Here is an 18,096-nt window from a genome sequence, read left to right on the forward strand (position 1 = left end):
AATTTGCTCTTCAAGAAATGGAAGATGTTAGTGGGACATTTTCTTCCAATGATATAAAATAGGTTTAAGCGATCTGTTTATTTAACAAATATATTTATAATTCCCATTTTAAATTCTAGACACTTGTAACACTTTAAGAGCTGAGACAACCTGAATGGCCGGTGCTGCTGAGAGCGCCTCGGTGAAACAGATCATGCACATGTCATCGGCATCTTGCTTCAGCGTCGTGGCACTTTTATCACAGCCGTGGAGACAGGGCAGACAGTGCTCTTCATTTTTAACACCTCCACATGGATGGCCACAAGGATGCGTCTTACTACAGGCTATCTTAGCATATTCCTATTAAAAATAAATTATGATGGCATTCAAAATATCAAAAAGGGCATATCTCCTGGTAATTATATCCATTATATTAATTTTCCAAGATATTTCCCACAGGAAATACACATTGAGGCTATGTAACAATAAAGTTTTTTTTTTATTCTTCATTTGAATATAACTTAAAGATTATTAGCAAGGTTTTTAACGTGTAATTTTTAAAAAAATAGAATTTATTGTCAAGTTGGCTAACATGCAGTGTATACAGTATGCTCTTGGTTTTGGGGATAGATTCCTGTGATTTATCACTTACATAAAACACCCAGTATTCATCCCGACAAGTGCCCCCCTCAATGCCCATCACCCATTTTTCCCTCTCCCCTCCCCCGCATCAACCCACAGTTTGTTCTAAATTTTCACTTCACATAAAGAGAATGCTGATAAAAAAGTAAAATATAATTTTAGTGGATTTATTTTCATGCATAGTCCTGAAGCAAAAAAATTCCTGATATACAATCTCCCAATTACTACCTATCTCCTCACTACAATGGGTATAAAAAAATACAGATATCTTTCATAGCTGGACCCTATTCAAATTCTTGTTAACTTAATTGAAGAACTGAAAATATTTGGATAGCATGGAATATGTATATGGATGTTCAGGACTACAGAATTCTTAAATACTGGAAGTTTTTTATAGGGAAATAAGTCAGTAAAGTATGTAAGAGGTAAAGAAATGCAGCCCATAGACTTTTTACCTGTTTCTAGCACAAAAGCAAACTTTAAATATGTATTATGGTGGTAACTGATAAACACACAGTCTGGTTCAGGCTTGAGAAACTTATCTGATCCATTCCCTAGCTCTGATAAAGAATTTAACTCTTTAAAAAGAATTTTTTTTTAATGTATCTTTATTTTTGAGAGCGACAGAGCATGAGTGGGGAGGGGCAGAGAGAGAGGGAGACACAGAATCCAAAACAGGCTGCAGGCTCTGAGCTGTCAGCACAGAGCCCAATGCAGGGCTCAAACTCATGAACCATGAGATCATGACCTGAGCTGAAGTAGGATGCCCAACCGACTGAGCCACCCAGGTGCCCCAAGAATTTAACTCTTGACATGAGGAATATACTAACTTAGAAAACTGAAGTGATGCTGAACTCTAACTCTTATTTATATGCAGTAAATATGTCCCGAGGGAATACAGGCTATTCCTTACTGGGGCAGCCTGACTGTCTAACTGTATACTCACCTGGCAGTCGGCATCAGAACAAACACTGCCAACAGCAGATAACTCTGTTCCACTCCTGGAACCACAGAAGCGGCATGCTTCTGAGCTACTTGTGGTGGGTTTGCCTAGGTTCAAGCAGAAAAAGAAAAATCTTCCTTAAGGATATGTTTTCTACATATTTTAATACCCAGCTAAATAAAAAAACAACAACAGGACAATCAGGTATGTATCAGTTGCTATCACTAGAAAATCAGCCTGGCAGTTTTACGGAAGGGTTGTAAGCAGTCCTAATTATAAAGGAGCTAATCACAAAAAAGGGACAAGAAACTAAAGATCTATCTGAAGCCAAACAGATAGGAGGTTGAGCAGATATGGCAAATCCCCAGCTCCAAAAACACAGATAAATATATTTTGCACATACAAAATATAATACAAATTAAGTAAGAATACACAAAAGAAAGATAATTCTTTCAGAACTACTACAATAACAAAATTACAAGGCATAAAAGAAAACCTATCATCAGATAATATGAAACTTAAAAAACAGAAGAATTCCCATCCAAGGAACTAGAATTGACAGAGCTATATGAAAAGGAAATTAAATGTCTGAAGTCATCAAAGATGTAACAGAATCTAGAAAACAAAACAGAACAGGAAAAATAGGAAGATTTGAAAAATGTAGACCAAGCTCATTTGATAACACAGATACAAAAATAAATATAATAGTAATACACAGAATTCAGCAATATTTACAGGAAAAAAATTTTTTTAAGGATAGTTTAACTCATGCATACAAGAATGGTTTTACATTAGAACACTTACTAATGCATTATATGGCCCTATTAGATGATAGCAGAAAAAGAAATCAGCTATGAGAAAGACCATGCTCTTGTAGCATGAAAAATTACTCTTATTTAAATCTGTTCAGATTTGCACTTAACTCCAACATCACAAATTTGTGTCAAATGGCAGACTACAGACGTGCTGGAAATTAAGAATTCATAAGATTCAAGGTAACTTTAAGCTGAGAATATAACCAGATTTACTTTAGAAAAAAAATCAAAAATGAAAAATCACATGTTTTGGAGATAAAATGAGTTGCTCAAGGTAACACAGCTAGTGAGTGACAAACCAGGTTTCCTGACTTGTAGTCTAGTGTTCTCTCTCCTAGATAACAGTGTCTAGTAAATACGATAATACAGTGATCGGTGATGTCATAGTTACCAGAATATACTCAAAATAATCTACATTAAATAATTCACATCAGTATCATCCAGTTCAGTAGTCACGGTTCGATCTTAAATCCTTTTACCTGTGTGTTCTCGGAACTCCACCATTGCCTTCATTGTTTTTGAATCTGCTAGAGCCATCAACCAGAACAATTTGGTTCTACCACAGCCTTCATGAAGGTCAACCTTTATAGCTTCTTCTTCCTCTTTGAAGACCTATTGATTCATTAAAGAAAAGGGGAAAATGTTTTATTTATCACTTGGAAAGAGGAAATGTAACATTTAATTGCTCAAAAACAATAATGGCTTTTCTTCATGAAGCACTCTAAGAAGTTTCAGATATTTCCAATCTTGTCCTGAATCTTCACAACAACCCTGTTTTTTTGAATGTGGAAATCAAGTCTGAGAGAGGCTAAACGACTGTCATTTTACACAGCTGGTAAGTGACGCAGCTGGGAACGCCACTGAGGTCTCTGATCCCATAGTCCCTTTTTCCCAGTACACCGAGCCTCCTTCCCGCATTTATTTCAAAATTTATTGGATGTATCTTATGCTCCAGATGCTGTTCTGCGTGTAAAGGCAGACATCTTCACCTGTCTTTGATGAGTTTTGGTTCGCCGATGAAGATGAAGGAACCTGTCACAGTCGGTGCACAGATTTCCACACACGTTGCATAGAATGATGGCTGCGGTTTCTCCATCATCGTGGTTGTCACACATAGGCTAAAATAAGGCATTCCCACATGTCACATTACAGTAACAAGAAAGTTTCAGACACACATACAAATGGAATGTGATTTATTCACAACAGTAATGTTATTGTTTTGAAGTCTATTAGGAATTTAGAATCTGAACATTAAACAGAATTATGGCAAGTGTACTTAAATATAAAAATTCCTCCAAACCCCTAATTCAATAATTAATGTGCTGAGCAGTTTCAATGATTAATAAAATAAACATGTATGCTTTGACTAATGACTTAAGACATTTTCTCCCCCCTGTGTTCAAACATTCTGTATGCTAAATGAATAAATTATTCATTTTGAAACTTAAACATTAATGAGAAAATGTTGAAAGGGCCCTATATAACGTCTTCCCTTCCAGTGAATGTAGGCACACCTAGCAAGCCTACTTTAAGTATTGTGTATCTGTGAATAAATGGTATGTCACAGTGCCTCTCTTAATGCTTTATTTCCTTCTTACCATAAGACTGGGAACATTTAGTGTAAAGTCTAGATATATAATGAGAATGTGGCTAAAAGCACATTTTGATGTGGTGCAAACATGGCTCAGAGAAGGGGAAAGCTCTTTTATATAGTAATTAAAGCCCCTAATAGACTATGAAGCAAGGACACTAAGTGAAACAGATTTGTGAGATGAGCTGGGCAATGTGACAAAGCTTTCCACTAATTGTGCAATTTTGACTCGCAGATTTGTTTGCTTGTTTTTTAAGCTAAGCTAAAGCTTACTTATAAAGAAAAAGAAGACACGAAGACGGGTTTTTATAAAACAATTCTGATCTTACCATTTGTTTCTGCTGTCCATCCTTTCCCATCCACCTCCCCGAGGAGAGACGATCTACATGGTCCTGATCCAGCACGCACAGTGATGCTAGAGCAAGCCAGAGCTGTTAAAAGGAAAGGCTGTCACAACACTGAATTTTTAGAAAAGACTTGTAAAACACTGACTGCCTGACCATAACAACAGCTCAATGCTAGCTGAATTTGAAAATACATGGATGCCCAGTGGTACTCCAGTTTTCCTGATGTGGTACCAGGCACACATGCTCATTGCCGTATGTGTCATGCACACAGTAGGCACTCAAATATTTACTGAATAAATCACTGCTGCTCTGATGAACCATTCTGTTTTTTACCTGACATAAAATTATCCCTTATTGGGATATATAAACACTGTATCAGTAAACAAATTTACATATTGAATATTTATGGTACCAATGCCTCTTGCAAATTTTTCCAACTAGCATCACCTGCCTGAGGCACTACCTTCCAAGGAAGGTGGTACAATGGTTGTCTAATTTTACACAGTCCCATGAGTAGGTAGGTGGGTACCTATTAAATTCTTCTGGATAATAACAGCTCCTCAGAAGTCTCTGTACACCTCTAAATGCCTAGCACTATGCTTGGTATACTCTGTCAGAAACAAGGACGTGTCTAACAAACTTCAGAATACAGCCCTCAAAAACAGTTTAAAACTTTCTGGGGCTTAAAGGATTAAAATTCAGTTTTACATGACGCATTTCTTCATTACTAAAAAATAGTTAATTACTTAAAAAGTGCTTACGAGTGAATAGAGATGAAGAGTAAGGCAGGGAAAAGTTAGAAAAAGGGAAAAAAAACAGATAAAGAAAAACAAAGTAAGCCAGGAGAGAGGGGAGTGCAGGGTGAAGAAGTGCACGCGTGGAGAAGTGGTGTGGTCAGAGTAAGCTTCACACATCACCCTCACTAGCAGCAGAGTGTCAGGTGGCTTTTTCTTCCCTAGAGAAATACAATTTGTCTTCTTTTGCAGACTTGTGAAGATTATCGAGCTATTTCTGCCAGTGTTTACTTCTTCCTAATGCTGACACACTACCCTGGCTTCAAGGAAATCCCTAATCTCTTTTGGAAGTATATGGGACATGAAATTTGGTAGGTTAAAAATTACTACAGATGTCTCATCTGAAGAATGCAATCCTATTCCCCAGCTAAGAGATTCTTCCCCACCCTGCTCTGGGAATACACTTTTTACTTTTTTAGAAGTAAGGCCTATAAATCCAGTAAGTAGGCTCTACTTTAGAATAATTGGGCAGTACCAAAATGAGTAGGGAGGGCCTGGTCTTCAAAGGACTTTCAGCGTATCTGAGAATAATGTTGACACTAAATTTACTGTATAAGCTATAGTAAATACACCATCAGAAAGACCACACAAGGTCTTAGCCTTTTCTAACCAGTTTATCCTTAGCTTCCTAAATAATAACAAAAACAAGCGATAGAGAACACATAACAGTCAATGTGAATGTTTTATAACCACTATACTTAGTTCATAATTCAAAAAAGCCTTTCACACTTTTTTAATAAATAGAATATTTGGTCAAAAAAATTGGATTAAGCTGACTTATTGATTTAAGTTTAATCAAACCTATTATGGAAAAAGAACATGCAACAATAAAATGAAAAAAACCTCGTACCCTAGTTGTTGCAATACATCTCACTGGAGATCTAAATTCTTCCTCCATCTTGGTCAAGGCAATGATGGTTTCTGCGATGGCATTTTTTGTCACTCGGGACCATGCTTCAGACAGATGACCCTATTGAGCAGGAGAGAATAGTTTAATAAGCAACCAGAAATGTATACTCATACTAGTAAATTCTCTTCTCTTAAATAACAGCTCTCAAGAAAAAGGAAAGATTTATTTGTTAATGCAACTTTAGATCAAGGGCCATACTTTCGAAATAAAAATCCATCACAACTCTATGAAAAACTCAACTTCTAATCACTATTTTAATGAGTGAAAAGCCAATAAGAAATTAGGTCTCAATACTCTTTCCCCCTTGGAGCTCAAAGGTATTTCCTCTTACATTTAGGTAAAAACATAACAGAGGTACTAAGGTATCTACGGTTGAGAAATTTCGATTATGAAGCCTTGTTATTTAACACAAAATTCATATTGCTAAGCTAAGTGCTTTCAGATGAATATTACTATAACCCGAGAGCATAAATGTGTTTAAATTATAACTACTTTATTTGCTAACTTGATTTTTGCTGAATATAAACACTTACTATAGAATTTAGGTGTTCCTAAATAATTTTCATAAATATTTTTATCCAGTCAACAGCCTGAGAAAGACTAGTTGAAAAAATGAGAAAGCTCTCCATTTCTCCGATTGAGGAAATGTCCTTGCCGTTGGGAAAAATGACAGAACTTCGTATTTCCCCAGAATATCCTTTCTAGCCTCCCATCCACTTGCTATTAATTTCTTTAAATTTTTTTTTTTTTGATCTTTATTTATTTTTGAGAGAGAGACAGAGTGTGAGCAGGGGAGGAGCAGAGAGAGACGGAGACACAGAATCTGAAGCAGGCTCCAGGACCCAAGCTGTCAGCACAGAGCCCGATGTGGGGCTCGAACTCACGAACCGTGAGATCATGACCTGAGCCAAAGTCGGACGCTCAACTGACTGAACCACCCAGGTGCGCCCCGCACATGCTATCAATTTCTTAAAAGAGCAGTTCCATGGGCGCCTGGGTGGCTCAGTCGACTGAGCGTCCGATTCTTGATTTTGGCTCAGGTCACGATCCCAGGGTCATGGGGTCGAGTCCTGCATCTGGCTCTGCGCTGGGTGTGGAGCCTGCTTGAGAGTCTCTCTCCCTCATTCATTCATTCATTCATTCATTCATTCATTCATTCTCTCTCTCTCTCTCTCTCCCTTTCCCCTCTCCCCTCTCCCCTGCTGGGTGCTCTCTCTTTTTCTAAAAAACAAAACAAAACAAAACAAAGGGCATTTCCTTCTCCACCTCCTCCTCCAAAATGCCTTCTGTCTGGTCTGCCTCTCAGGAGCCCACACTCCACAGCACCTTGCCCCCCTCAGGCTGGAAATATAACGGAATGTGAGGAAACTAGCAATATGGAGCAAACAGTAAGAGCCATGTACTCTGGAGAAACAGTTTCCTTTCCTCCACACTCCCAGATCTCCCTGAAAAGCCAGCATCTAAAGACAGTAGTAGAGTATATTAATAAAGAAGAGTAAAAGTTTTGTAAACCAGGAGAGAACTAAAAAGAATGAGAAACTATTGCATCAGGGAGCCCTGTTTTTCTTTCAGGTTTTTGGATTCTGGCTGATTTGTAGAGCTCAAAAAGTATATTTTATTTTTTAAGTTTTAAAGTTTAGTTTCTTAAGTAAATTAATTGGGAAGCTTGAAATGAAGTTTACACAAAAAACAAATATATCACTGAACGAAAAGACAAATGGGTGTGTTAACCTACTAAACAGAGCCTTTAAGTAAAGCAAAATAACACTAATGTACTTCTGCTATTAATGTAGTAGAACAAGCTGCCTGTTTTAATCATATTTCTATTGCACTTCATTGACACAATGATCAGAAGGATGGGAACTCACTGCTGCCATATCCTTAATAAGTTTAATGATGATCTCTGAGATCTGGGTAGGAGTTGAGCCCTTCATCCACCAATGGCTTTCACCTCTTCGAACATAACTACAAAGAAAAGTCAGCATTTGCAAAACATTCAGTGATAGTTACAAATAAATACAAAGAAAACTGCTATTTCAGCATGTATCTTAATTTTTTAAATGATTCAAAGTATTTTAAAAAGAAATTAATCAAAACATTATTCATAATCTTCTCTTCAACCCCGAGAGTAGCTATTCTGATACATGTTCCCTTCCAAATATTTGTTTATATATAATTTTTGTATCTTGCAACTTCTAGAACACTGCTGTTCAAAGTATATCCACAGATCACAAACTATTTGTTACCAATCCACAGAGATATTGAGGGCTTGCACCAGAATATGTCAACTGTATCAGTGGGTATCACACTACTGTTTATTGCAGCTGACATTTTTTTTTTCTTTGCAAGACTATCTGGATGAAGAAAGCAGTACACTGATTTATATTCTAGTGTTATTTGCTTAATCTCATGGACTGATTCTTTGACTAGTACTGTTCCAGATGTCTAATTTTCTGCATTACACACACCTCTGCAATGAACTTCCTTGCACATATCTTTGTCCATAGGTATGAACATTTTTGAGGGAAACAGTTCTAGAAGTAGAATTGGTAGGTCAAAGGATAAGCATATTTTAAATACAGTGATATGTTATTAAACTGACATCCAAAAAGGCTGTAGCAATCTATATTAGATGTCATAATGCCTATTTCTTCATAATGCTGCCAAAACAAAGATATTTTCCTATTGTTTATCTCAAGACTAACTGTTCATTATATATTTTCCTATCAGTTGTTTGTCTTTTCTCATTGATTTGCAGTCATTTAAAAAATATTATGACTAATAATTCATTCTCTACTATATAGGTGTTAAATATTTTTTTCAGGTCAGTTTATATTTAAAAAAAATTTTAATATTACTGTCTATCAGTTCACTTTCATTCTTATGTAGCCAAATTTGTGAATCTTTTCCTCTGTGACTTTTTGGTTCCGAGTTTTAAGGTCTTTCTGGATTGAAGATTACAGAAATATTCTCCTATAATTTGTCCTAGTAGAGTGTTAAAAGAAAAATACATAAAGTTTTAACTGATCTCAAATTTACTTTTGTATATGGTGTGAGATAGGGGCCTTCAATATCTTTTTTTTACACGAGAAGCATTCCAATATCATATTCAGTACACCTTCCTTTCCCCACTAACTTGAAAGGACACTTGTATTATATATATAACTCTCTTTCATACATGGATTAGTTGTTTATGGTTTCTATTTGGTGAACAAGCAAACAAGTAGAATTCGAAATCTTGTCTTAATTCTCCAAATAGTAGCTCACTCTGCTCTATTTTAGTACTAAAACAGATGCAATGACCAACCTGGAATTGAAAATCATTGGAAGAGTAACTGTTGTAACACCTTTGCCCACAGTGGTACCAGCTGTTCCTGTGATGGTAGTTCCTTTGGCTTTTAGCTGAACTGTGAGTGCTTTGGCAATACATCCTAGAAACATGTCCAAGATACCTAGTTTATTCCAATCTCCTTTCTCTGTTGAGTGAATGATATCACTGATATCTGCTGGAGGGAGGGATTTCACTCCTATGATGCTGGCCAGACGATTAGGAGTCACTTCAGGCAACACCCGTCTTAGTAGGGAGGTTACCTGATAAGAAAAATGAAAGGAAAGAATTCCTCTTAAAGACTGGTATTCTAAAGTTTTCATTTGTATAATGCGCCTTGCTGCCCTTCTATGACTTCAAAAGCTTTGAGAAGGACAGAAATATAAGACTTAAACACTATTTTTAATTTCTCAAGTGGTAATTACCCCTCCAGGGAAGCAAGAAAAAGACAGGTCTTTTATTTGGTCAAGATTAAAGATGGGCACCTGGGTGGGTCAGTCAGTTAAGCGTCTGAATTCTGCTCAGGTCATGATCTCATGGTTTGTGAGTTTGAGCCCTGCATCAGGCTCTGTGCTGACAGCTCAGAGCCTGGAGCCTGTTTCAGATTCTGTGTCTTCCTCTCTCTCTCTCTCTCTCTCTGCCTACCCCCCCCCCCACCCCCCAACTGCCTCAAAAATAAATATTAAAAAAAAATTTAAAAAAAGATTAAAGAAAAATCACACATCTCATGGTAATAAGACAATCAGTAGACAGAATACTCTTTATCATAATAGCACATTAGTAAAATGAAACATATTTTGCTCTTCCATACTCTCATGACAGTGAGTCAAAAATAAAAAGCATGGAGTTAAAATACAATCCAAAAAACCAAATAGCAAAACAAAATAAAAATCCTAAGACCCTAAGGTGAATCTCTTTGCTAGTGTAATTTTTTAACAATGTTTTGAGGAACAAAGTAAGCCAGAAGGTAAGTGGTGTGAGTAGTCACCTGTCTCTGGACTCGAGGAGATGCTGTGTGGAGCAGAGAAAAGAGATCCTGGAGCAGAGTTAGCTGCTGAGCCAGATACTGCCGGCCCACGTTAGAGCCACTCAGTGCTAAGACCATAGAGAGCAGCTCAAAGCAGTAAGCATCGGAGGAGGCATCTTCATCATTGGGCTGAGAATTGGCATTTTCTTTGCTTGAAATGGCATGTTCCCACTCTTCACGAACTCTGGTGGCTTCCATGCGAATAGCCTGGACGATGTGAGCACACACCTATAAAGACAACATGAAGAAAATGTAAAAACATACTTATGTCAGATTTACTATTTCTAGTAAAAAAAAAAAAAAAGAGACAAGAATATTAGTTGATACTCAATTTAACACTCTTTCTCCCAGTTAATTCTCCATCATGCCATTCTCTTAGCTCATCTTAAAAACAATTAAGGAAAACTATCAGAACTATGATTAAAAATCTTAATATTTAAATCAACTCCTATGTAGAAACTATTTATATACAAGTTACCAATACCCATACCTGTGGTTTGAGACATCAAACAAAAGCAAATTACCATATTTTATCACTTCTAAGGCATATTTTCCTCCCATATTTTAACATTTTTATTCATAATGTGCTTTATAATTGATGGCATTCACAATGTAATTGGCAGCAAATTTTCGTTTTTTAGTGATACATGAAATAACAGCACATTTATAACTGGTAGCATTTAAGATTCAATGAAACACTGTTAAAAAGATAAAGCACAGATAAATTTATTTATTTAAGCAAGATTTAATGATGCTGAAAGTTAAAATAATGGGCTAATTTAAAACCGGTATTTTATTAGACTTTTGGAAGACTAGTTTTTGTTACCCAGGTACTACATTATATGAACAATCTAGTACTACTCCATCTCCTTATAATTAAAAATATTAGCAATGATTTAGTTAACACTATAATTGCTCAGAAAAAAAAAATCAACTGACAAACAAGAAAAGTGGGAAAAGGAACACAGAAAATACAAATGAAATCTGATATAGCTGGATATTTGACACCAAAATGAAACAATCTACCTGAAAATGAGAAATAACAAAGAGCAGCAAGGTAAGAAAGTTAACAATCATAAAATCTTTAAAGTGATGCAGGTATGCCAATATACTAAAGGCAGACACATTCTGCAGGACTATAAAAGAGTCAGCATAAAAAAGTCTCTGTAAATTTTGGAAAATACTTTATACCCTAAAAAAAAATGAAAACTGAAATGACAATTTACTAACCTGTTTTTGTAAATTCGTCAGCTTACTCCTGCTGAATATGATTCCAACCATATGTTCTTTCAGGTCAGCGTCTGATGTTGCCTTTTACATAGAAAAAGAGGGGGGGGGAGCCCAGGTTCTTTGAATAAAATTTGTATATTTGACATCTTAAAGTATCTTGATAAATAACTATTAAGGTTATTTTATAAGATGAATATGTTTTTAAATTGAGGTCTATAACACTAAGACAAAGGATAAAATCTGAAGAAATCACTACTGGCTAAGGTGACTGTAAAAATAGCAAAATTTCTGAATTTAAGAAATTCAGAGAAGCATACTACCTTTTCATGAACTTCTTTAATTTATCATTTTGCGTCACTTTGATTAGATCTATTTCTAAACTGTGGATAATCCACATTCAGTTGTTAGAAGAACAATTCAGAAAATGACATTCAGTTAAAAAGAAAATATCCTAAAAAAACTCTATGATAATGGTGTTCTTAAATTAGGCTAGTCTACCACCACCAGTAATCAAAGAAACAAAGAAGAAAAATAAAGGCTGAAATTTTATACTGCTTATTACGTAAATGGAACTCTTCTAAGTTACAGATATACAGATGTATAGTTACCAGATATACATATACTCTTATTTAATCTTCACAACAAGCCCATAAGGTAAAGTCTCATTTTCTATTTTACAGGTAAGAAAAGTAAGGCAAGCCACTCCTCTAAGAATAAAAATGACTCTTAGTTTCATATTTCTTAGGACAGAGATAGCTATATGAGAATGTAACTCCCACCTTAACAATGAGAAAAAGCTGATAATCTACAAAACCATACATTTTTTTGGTGCCCATCAGACAGCTGAGATTGGCAACCAGGTAAACTAAAATCAAAATAGACAAATCCATATAGCTGGACACTTCAAAACTTTTCCTGTACTTAAAAGAACAAGTAAATGAGCAAACTAACAAAAATCAGTAAAGTTCTCAATAAAGCTTGAACAAAACTATCAACTAAGTTGAACTGCTATTAGAAGAAAAGCAGAGTTCATGTTCTTTTCAAGAGCATGTGGACATTCACTAAAATATATGAGTCAGTCAGAATTCAAATCTTCACAATTTTAAAAGGCCTGAAATTATACAAAGTATATTCTCTGGCCACAATGAATTAAACTAGAAATTAGTAATAGAAAGTTACCCCCCAAGAAAAATCCCCAAATATTTATAATTAAACAAGAAATGTCTAAATTACCCAGAGGTCAAAGAAGAAATCAAAATGGAAATCAAAAAATATTTTGAACAGAGTGAAATGCTGAGAAAATATTATAAGCAACACACCAAAATTTCTGACACTCAACTAGAGCAGGGCTAAGAAAATGGCACCATTACTTATATGAGAAAAGAAAGATCTCAAGTCTTTGAAACTAGAAAAAGAAAAAAATCAAAAATAAAGCAAACAGATGGAAAGAAGTAATAGAAGAAGACAGCCCTATATCGATTAAAGAAAGCACACTGGTAGAATAATTCTTTTGCTACTTGAAACACTAGCTAGATTATACATTAACAAATGAATTCCTTTTAGATAGTTACTTTATCTCCTTACTTTTAAATTTCTTTTGTAGTTTTTTTAAATAGCTTTGAGATATAGTTAACATACTTTACTATTCACTTATTTAAAATGTACAATTCAATGGCTTAGAGTATATTCATAGATATGTACAAGCATCACCACAGTTAATTTTAGAGCATTTTCATCACCCCAAAAAGAAACACTGTACCTTTTAGTTATCACTCCCCTAGTTAATATCTTCCTTTTTATTAAAGAAAAATAAACTATGTGTAGGCTAACATTACATAACCACTAATATACATAGCAATATACCAATTATCTTTAATGAATACAAGAAAATGAAAAAAGAAAAATATATAAGAATATCCATTCTGATAAAAATTCTCAGAGCATTTACAAAAAATCTATAGTTAACATTATACTTAATGGTGAAAGACTGAATCCTTCCTCGTAAGATCCAGAAAAGGCAAAGATGTCTGATTTCACCACTTTTATTCAACATAGTACTGAAAGGCTTAGCCATTGCACTAACATAAGAAAAGAAATTTAAGGCATATAGGCTGGAAAGGCAGAATAAAACCAACTTTCTTTGCAGACAACATGATTATCTATGAAGAGAATCCCAAAAATTCTACAAAAAGGCTTCTAGAACTAACAAGGGAATTTAAGATCACAGAAGTTTAATACACAAAAGCCAACTGTATTTTTATATACTAGAAATGAACTGGAAAGTGAAATAAGAATACCATTTACAGTAGCATCAAAAACAATTATTATTTAGGGATTATTATAATTATTTAGTGATCAATTTATTAAAAACATTTCTTTTAAAGTTTATTTTGAGAGAGACAGAGATAGTGTGAGTAGGGGAGGGGCAGACAGAGAAAAGGAGAGAGAGAATCCCAAGCAGGTTCCGTGCTGCCAGCACAGAGCCTAACTTGGGGCTTGAACTCATGAAACCATGAGCTCGTGACTTGTGTTGAAACCAAGAGTCAGACGCTTAACTGATGAGCCATGCGTGTGCCCTTAGGGATCAATTGAATAAGAAGTGGCCAGGACCTGTACACTGAACTTACAAAACACACTGCTGACAAAAATTAAAGAAGATCTAGATAAATGGAGAAATATATCATGTTCATCCCTGGATAGGAAGACTCAGTATTACTAAGATATCCATTGTCCCCAACTGACCTAACAATTTGGTACAATTCCAATAACATTTCAGGTTGGTTTTTTGTTTTTGATTTTTCGGAAGGGGAAAAAACTACCAAGTTGGTTCTAAGCTTTATATGGAAATATAAAGGCACAAGAATAGTCGACATAACTAAAAACAGAACCGTGGTGGAATCTGATTTCATGATTTTCTGTAAGCTGCAGTAATCAAGACAGTCTGCTGTTGGTTTAAGAATATATATACAGATCAATAGAAAAGAGTAGAGACTACAAAAATAGACCTACATGTTTATGGTGAATTTGTTATTGATAAAGGACAGTCTTTTCAACAAATGGTGGTGGTACAACTGGGTATCTACAGGCAAAAATAAATAAAACTCAACCCTTATCTCACACCTTATGGAGAAAAATTAACTTAAAAGGTACATAGCTATAAACAAAAGAATTAAAACTCTAAGGTTTCTAGAAGAAAATCTTTGTGACATTAAGTTTTAGATAAGATACAAAGATCCTAAGTCATTAAGAAAAAAACAGGGGTGCCGGGATGGCTCAGTCGGTTAAGCGTCCAACTTTGGCTCAGGTCATGATCTCACAGTTCAGGTTCGAGCCCCGCATCAGGCTCTGTGCTGACAGCTGAGTCTGAGGCCTGCTTCGGATTCTGTGTCTCCCTCTCTCTCTGCCCCTACCCTGCTCGCACTCCATCTCAAAAAATAAACATTAAAAAAAAAAAAAGAAAAAAACAGATAAACTGTAGTTTATCAAAATTATAAGCTTCTGTTTCATGAAAGATAAACCACCAAGTAGGAGAAAATATTTGAAAACACACTGGCTAAAGAGCCTTTATCCTCAATATATAAAAAAATCTTACAACCCAGTAATACAAACAGCCCGATATAAAAAAATATAAGTAAAAGATTTGAACAGATGCTTCACTAATAAAGTATGGAGATGGCAAATAAGCACTTGAAAATTTACTCAACATTATTAATCCTCAGAGAAATTCATATTAAAACCACAATGAGATACTACTTCATATTTGCTGCAATGGCTAAAATTAAAAAGAGTGACAATACCAAGTACTGTTGAGAATGTGGATCAACTGGAAATCTCATACACTGCCAGTAAAAATGTAAAATGGTTCAATCACTTTGGAAAAAGTTGAGCAGTTTCTTATAAAGTTAAACATACACTTAACATACAACCCATCAATCCTGCTTATAGGTATCTACCCAAGAGAAATAAAGTGTCCCCATACAAAAATCTGTACACAAATGTTCACAGCAGCTTAATTAATAATAGCCAAATAGAAGAAACAACCCAAATATCCATCATAAGGTCAAGGGATAAACAAAAACTGCTAATTCCATACAATGGAATTCTTCTCAGCAACCAAAAGAAACAACTACTGACACATGCTCCTCCATGGATGAATCTCAGAATCATTATATCAAGTGAAAGAAAGCTGATGGAAAGGTTATATTCTATATGGTTCCGTTTATATGACATCTGGGAAAAGGCAACATTACACGGGCAGAAAACAGTTTAGTGGTTGCCAGGGTCTATGCATGAGGTGAGGGGACAGACTGTAAAGGACCAGGAGGGAAATTTTGAGTGATGTGTCTTAAAACTTCATTGTGATGATGATTTTACTGCTCTATATGTTGGTCAAAAGTCATTGAACAATACAGTTTAAAAGGATCAGTGTTTTCTGTATGCAAATTTTACTTCAAACACCTGACTTAAAAAATGATTCTCTTAACAACTGTGCTATTTCATGGGCATCTTACCACTAGCATTAACTTTCCCCATCAACCTTAGCATCCCAACATATACTCTCCTACTATTAGACCAGCCTCTTCAATGAGTCTGCTCCCATCGCCTCTGTCAATCTAACTTTCACCCATTCCCTTTTAGGTCCAATTCACATCCAGCACCTACCAAGACCCTTCTCTGACCACTCCAGGGCACAATACTTTCAACATACTCTAAAAACCTATGACATGTGCAATTTTTTTATGTACATAAAAAATTGATTATATGCTATATAGTATCCCTATTGATTTCTTTTTTTGGGGTGTGTGAACGTTTCATATCTAAGAACAGACACAAACTTTCTGAGGGCTTGGTACCAATTACCACAATTATTTAGCACAAAATTGCCATTTTGTTAAAATTCAGCTGATTTAATGAATAGTCACATAGTCGTGTAGTCATTCAAATGGTATCTCCAAAGGATGTTGAAAGAAACATCCAGAGTTTATAAAACCTTATTTTCTACAGAACCCAAACTGAATGATGTAGATGACTTAGACATTACTATATCAGAAGGCTCAGGGCTAGACCAGGTAAGTCCTTGAAATTATCTTTCAAAGGGCTGCCAAGGTGATTATCTGTAACATCTAAAGATATAAGAATATCGAGACCAGTCAGGGTTGACCTCTCTTTTTGAAAATAGATGAGGTTTTCCTTTAGGGTAGGGCGCTTTAGAGTAGACCAAATAAGTAAAGGCAACCGCAGTTTTAAAAAAAATTTCAAGGGGTGCCTGGGTGGCTCAGTTGGCTAAGTGTCTGACTCTTGATATTGGCTTAGGTCATGATCTCATGGTTCGTGGGATTGAGCCCTGCGTTGGGATCTTTGCTGACAGCATGGAGCCTGCTTGGGATTCTTCCTCTCCCTCTGCCCGTCCCCCCACTTGCTCGCACACACGTGTTCTATCTTTCTCTCTCAAAATAAAAAGCACAAAAAAAAAAAAAAAGAAATTTCAAGAACATAAAGAACAGGTTCCTCCAGTAAAAATGTACCGAACGCATGTGTGTTTATGCCATGGACACAAAGACAAATCAGGTATGTACTTGGTCTTTAGGAAACTATGATTCAGTAGGAGAGGTTAGATATGTGTGCAAATCAACATATGAAAGAAATCAAGAAGAGAGTCCTAGGAATTACTATGAAGTTTAGCAGAAGAAAAACTGCATATTGTTTGGGGGAAATCATAAAGAAGATTCCTGGAGAGGACAGTATTTTTTAACTGGACTATGAAGAACAGATTAAATGGAGGAAATGGAGGAAAGAGAAGATAATTAATCGTACACAGTACAGTAAATGACTAAGCTAATTTTACAAATCCTAACATTTGACACTACAGCCCAAGGTATAGAGCCAAGTTTTGCTGTTACTCACAGTACTAGCTAGATCATATATAAACAGATGATTTCTTTTGATAGTTTCTTCATCTCCTAATTAAAGTAAAAAATATTAACTTCATAGAAATTAATGTCACATATCCATTAAAATCCATAGTAATAAATGGAATATTTCACTTAACAAAAGAAAATGAAAAATGGAAGTAAATATTTTTAGAATACAAATAAATACATTGTATACTTTTTCCTCTCCTTCAGGTGATGACAATAGTGCTTTTTCCTCTTGCTCTGGTGTAGGCTCAGCATCTCCAGAGATGAGCTTTCCAAATACCTGATAAAGACAGGAATGTGAGAAGGAATCAATGGCAGTAATTACTAGTGTGAAACCTAAAGGATGCATGAGCTAATACTGCAGGTTTTATAATATTACTATGCTGTTCTTGCTATACGCTACTACTTTTAAGAATTAATGAATGCAAAATGAAACACAGGAGTTTAGGGCTAGGAGAAGAAGAGAAAATGGGTCATATGTTTGCCAGCCATCTCTAACAAGCTTTACAAAGTATCCTGTTACCCTTTGGTATCAGCATTGCAGAAGATACGATTTCAGTGTATCGTGTGCT

General features: G+C 35.5%; 2 protein-coding genes across 18 annotated transcripts in view; one reads left to right on the forward strand and one right to left on the reverse strand.

Moving 5' to 3' along the window:
- CLN5 (CLN5 intracellular trafficking protein) overlaps positions 1 to 486 on the forward strand; it is a 58,436-nt gene extending 57,950 nt beyond the window's left edge. For both annotated transcript variants that reach the window (XR_006595816.1, XR_006595817.1), the window contains one exon: positions 120 to 486. The gene's annotated coding sequence lies outside the window, so the exon portion shown is untranslated. The remainder of the gene's footprint in view (positions 1 to 119) is intronic.
- The window catches only part of MYCBP2 (MYC binding protein 2), a 283,602-nt gene that overhangs the window by 11,095 nt on the left and 254,411 nt on the right, over positions 1 to 18,096 (reverse strand). For 12 of the 16 annotated variants that reach the window (XM_045054591.1, XM_045054579.1, XM_045054571.1 and 9 more), the window contains 11 exons: positions 17,706 to 17,804; positions 11,607 to 11,687; positions 10,338 to 10,604; positions 9,329 to 9,612; positions 7,890 to 7,986; positions 5,962 to 6,081; positions 4,300 to 4,401; positions 3,369 to 3,497; positions 2,859 to 2,991; positions 1,568 to 1,671; positions 151 to 339 (listed from right to left, as the gene is read on the reverse strand). In XM_045054591.1, coding sequence (XP_044910526.1) covers positions 151 to 339; positions 1,568 to 1,671; positions 2,859 to 2,991; positions 3,369 to 3,497; positions 4,300 to 4,401; positions 5,962 to 6,081; positions 7,890 to 7,986; positions 9,329 to 9,612; positions 10,338 to 10,604; positions 11,607 to 11,687; positions 17,706 to 17,804 — 1,605 coding nt within the window. Of the gene's footprint in view, positions 1 to 150; positions 340 to 1,567; positions 1,672 to 2,858; positions 2,992 to 3,368; positions 3,498 to 4,299; positions 4,402 to 5,961; positions 6,082 to 7,889; positions 7,987 to 9,328; positions 9,613 to 10,337; positions 10,605 to 10,910; positions 11,075 to 11,606; positions 11,688 to 17,705; positions 17,805 to 18,096 lie in introns of those variants that run through there. The other 4 variants (XM_045054634.1, XM_045054576.1, XM_045054630.1 and 1 more) reach the window with 3 other exon arrangements.

The sequence above is a fragment of the Felis catus genome, chromosome A1 (genome assembly GCF_018350175.1).
Source record: "Felis catus isolate Fca126 chromosome A1, F.catus_Fca126_mat1.0, whole genome shotgun sequence".
NCBI lineage: Eukaryota > Metazoa > Chordata > Mammalia > Carnivora > Felidae > Felis > Felis catus.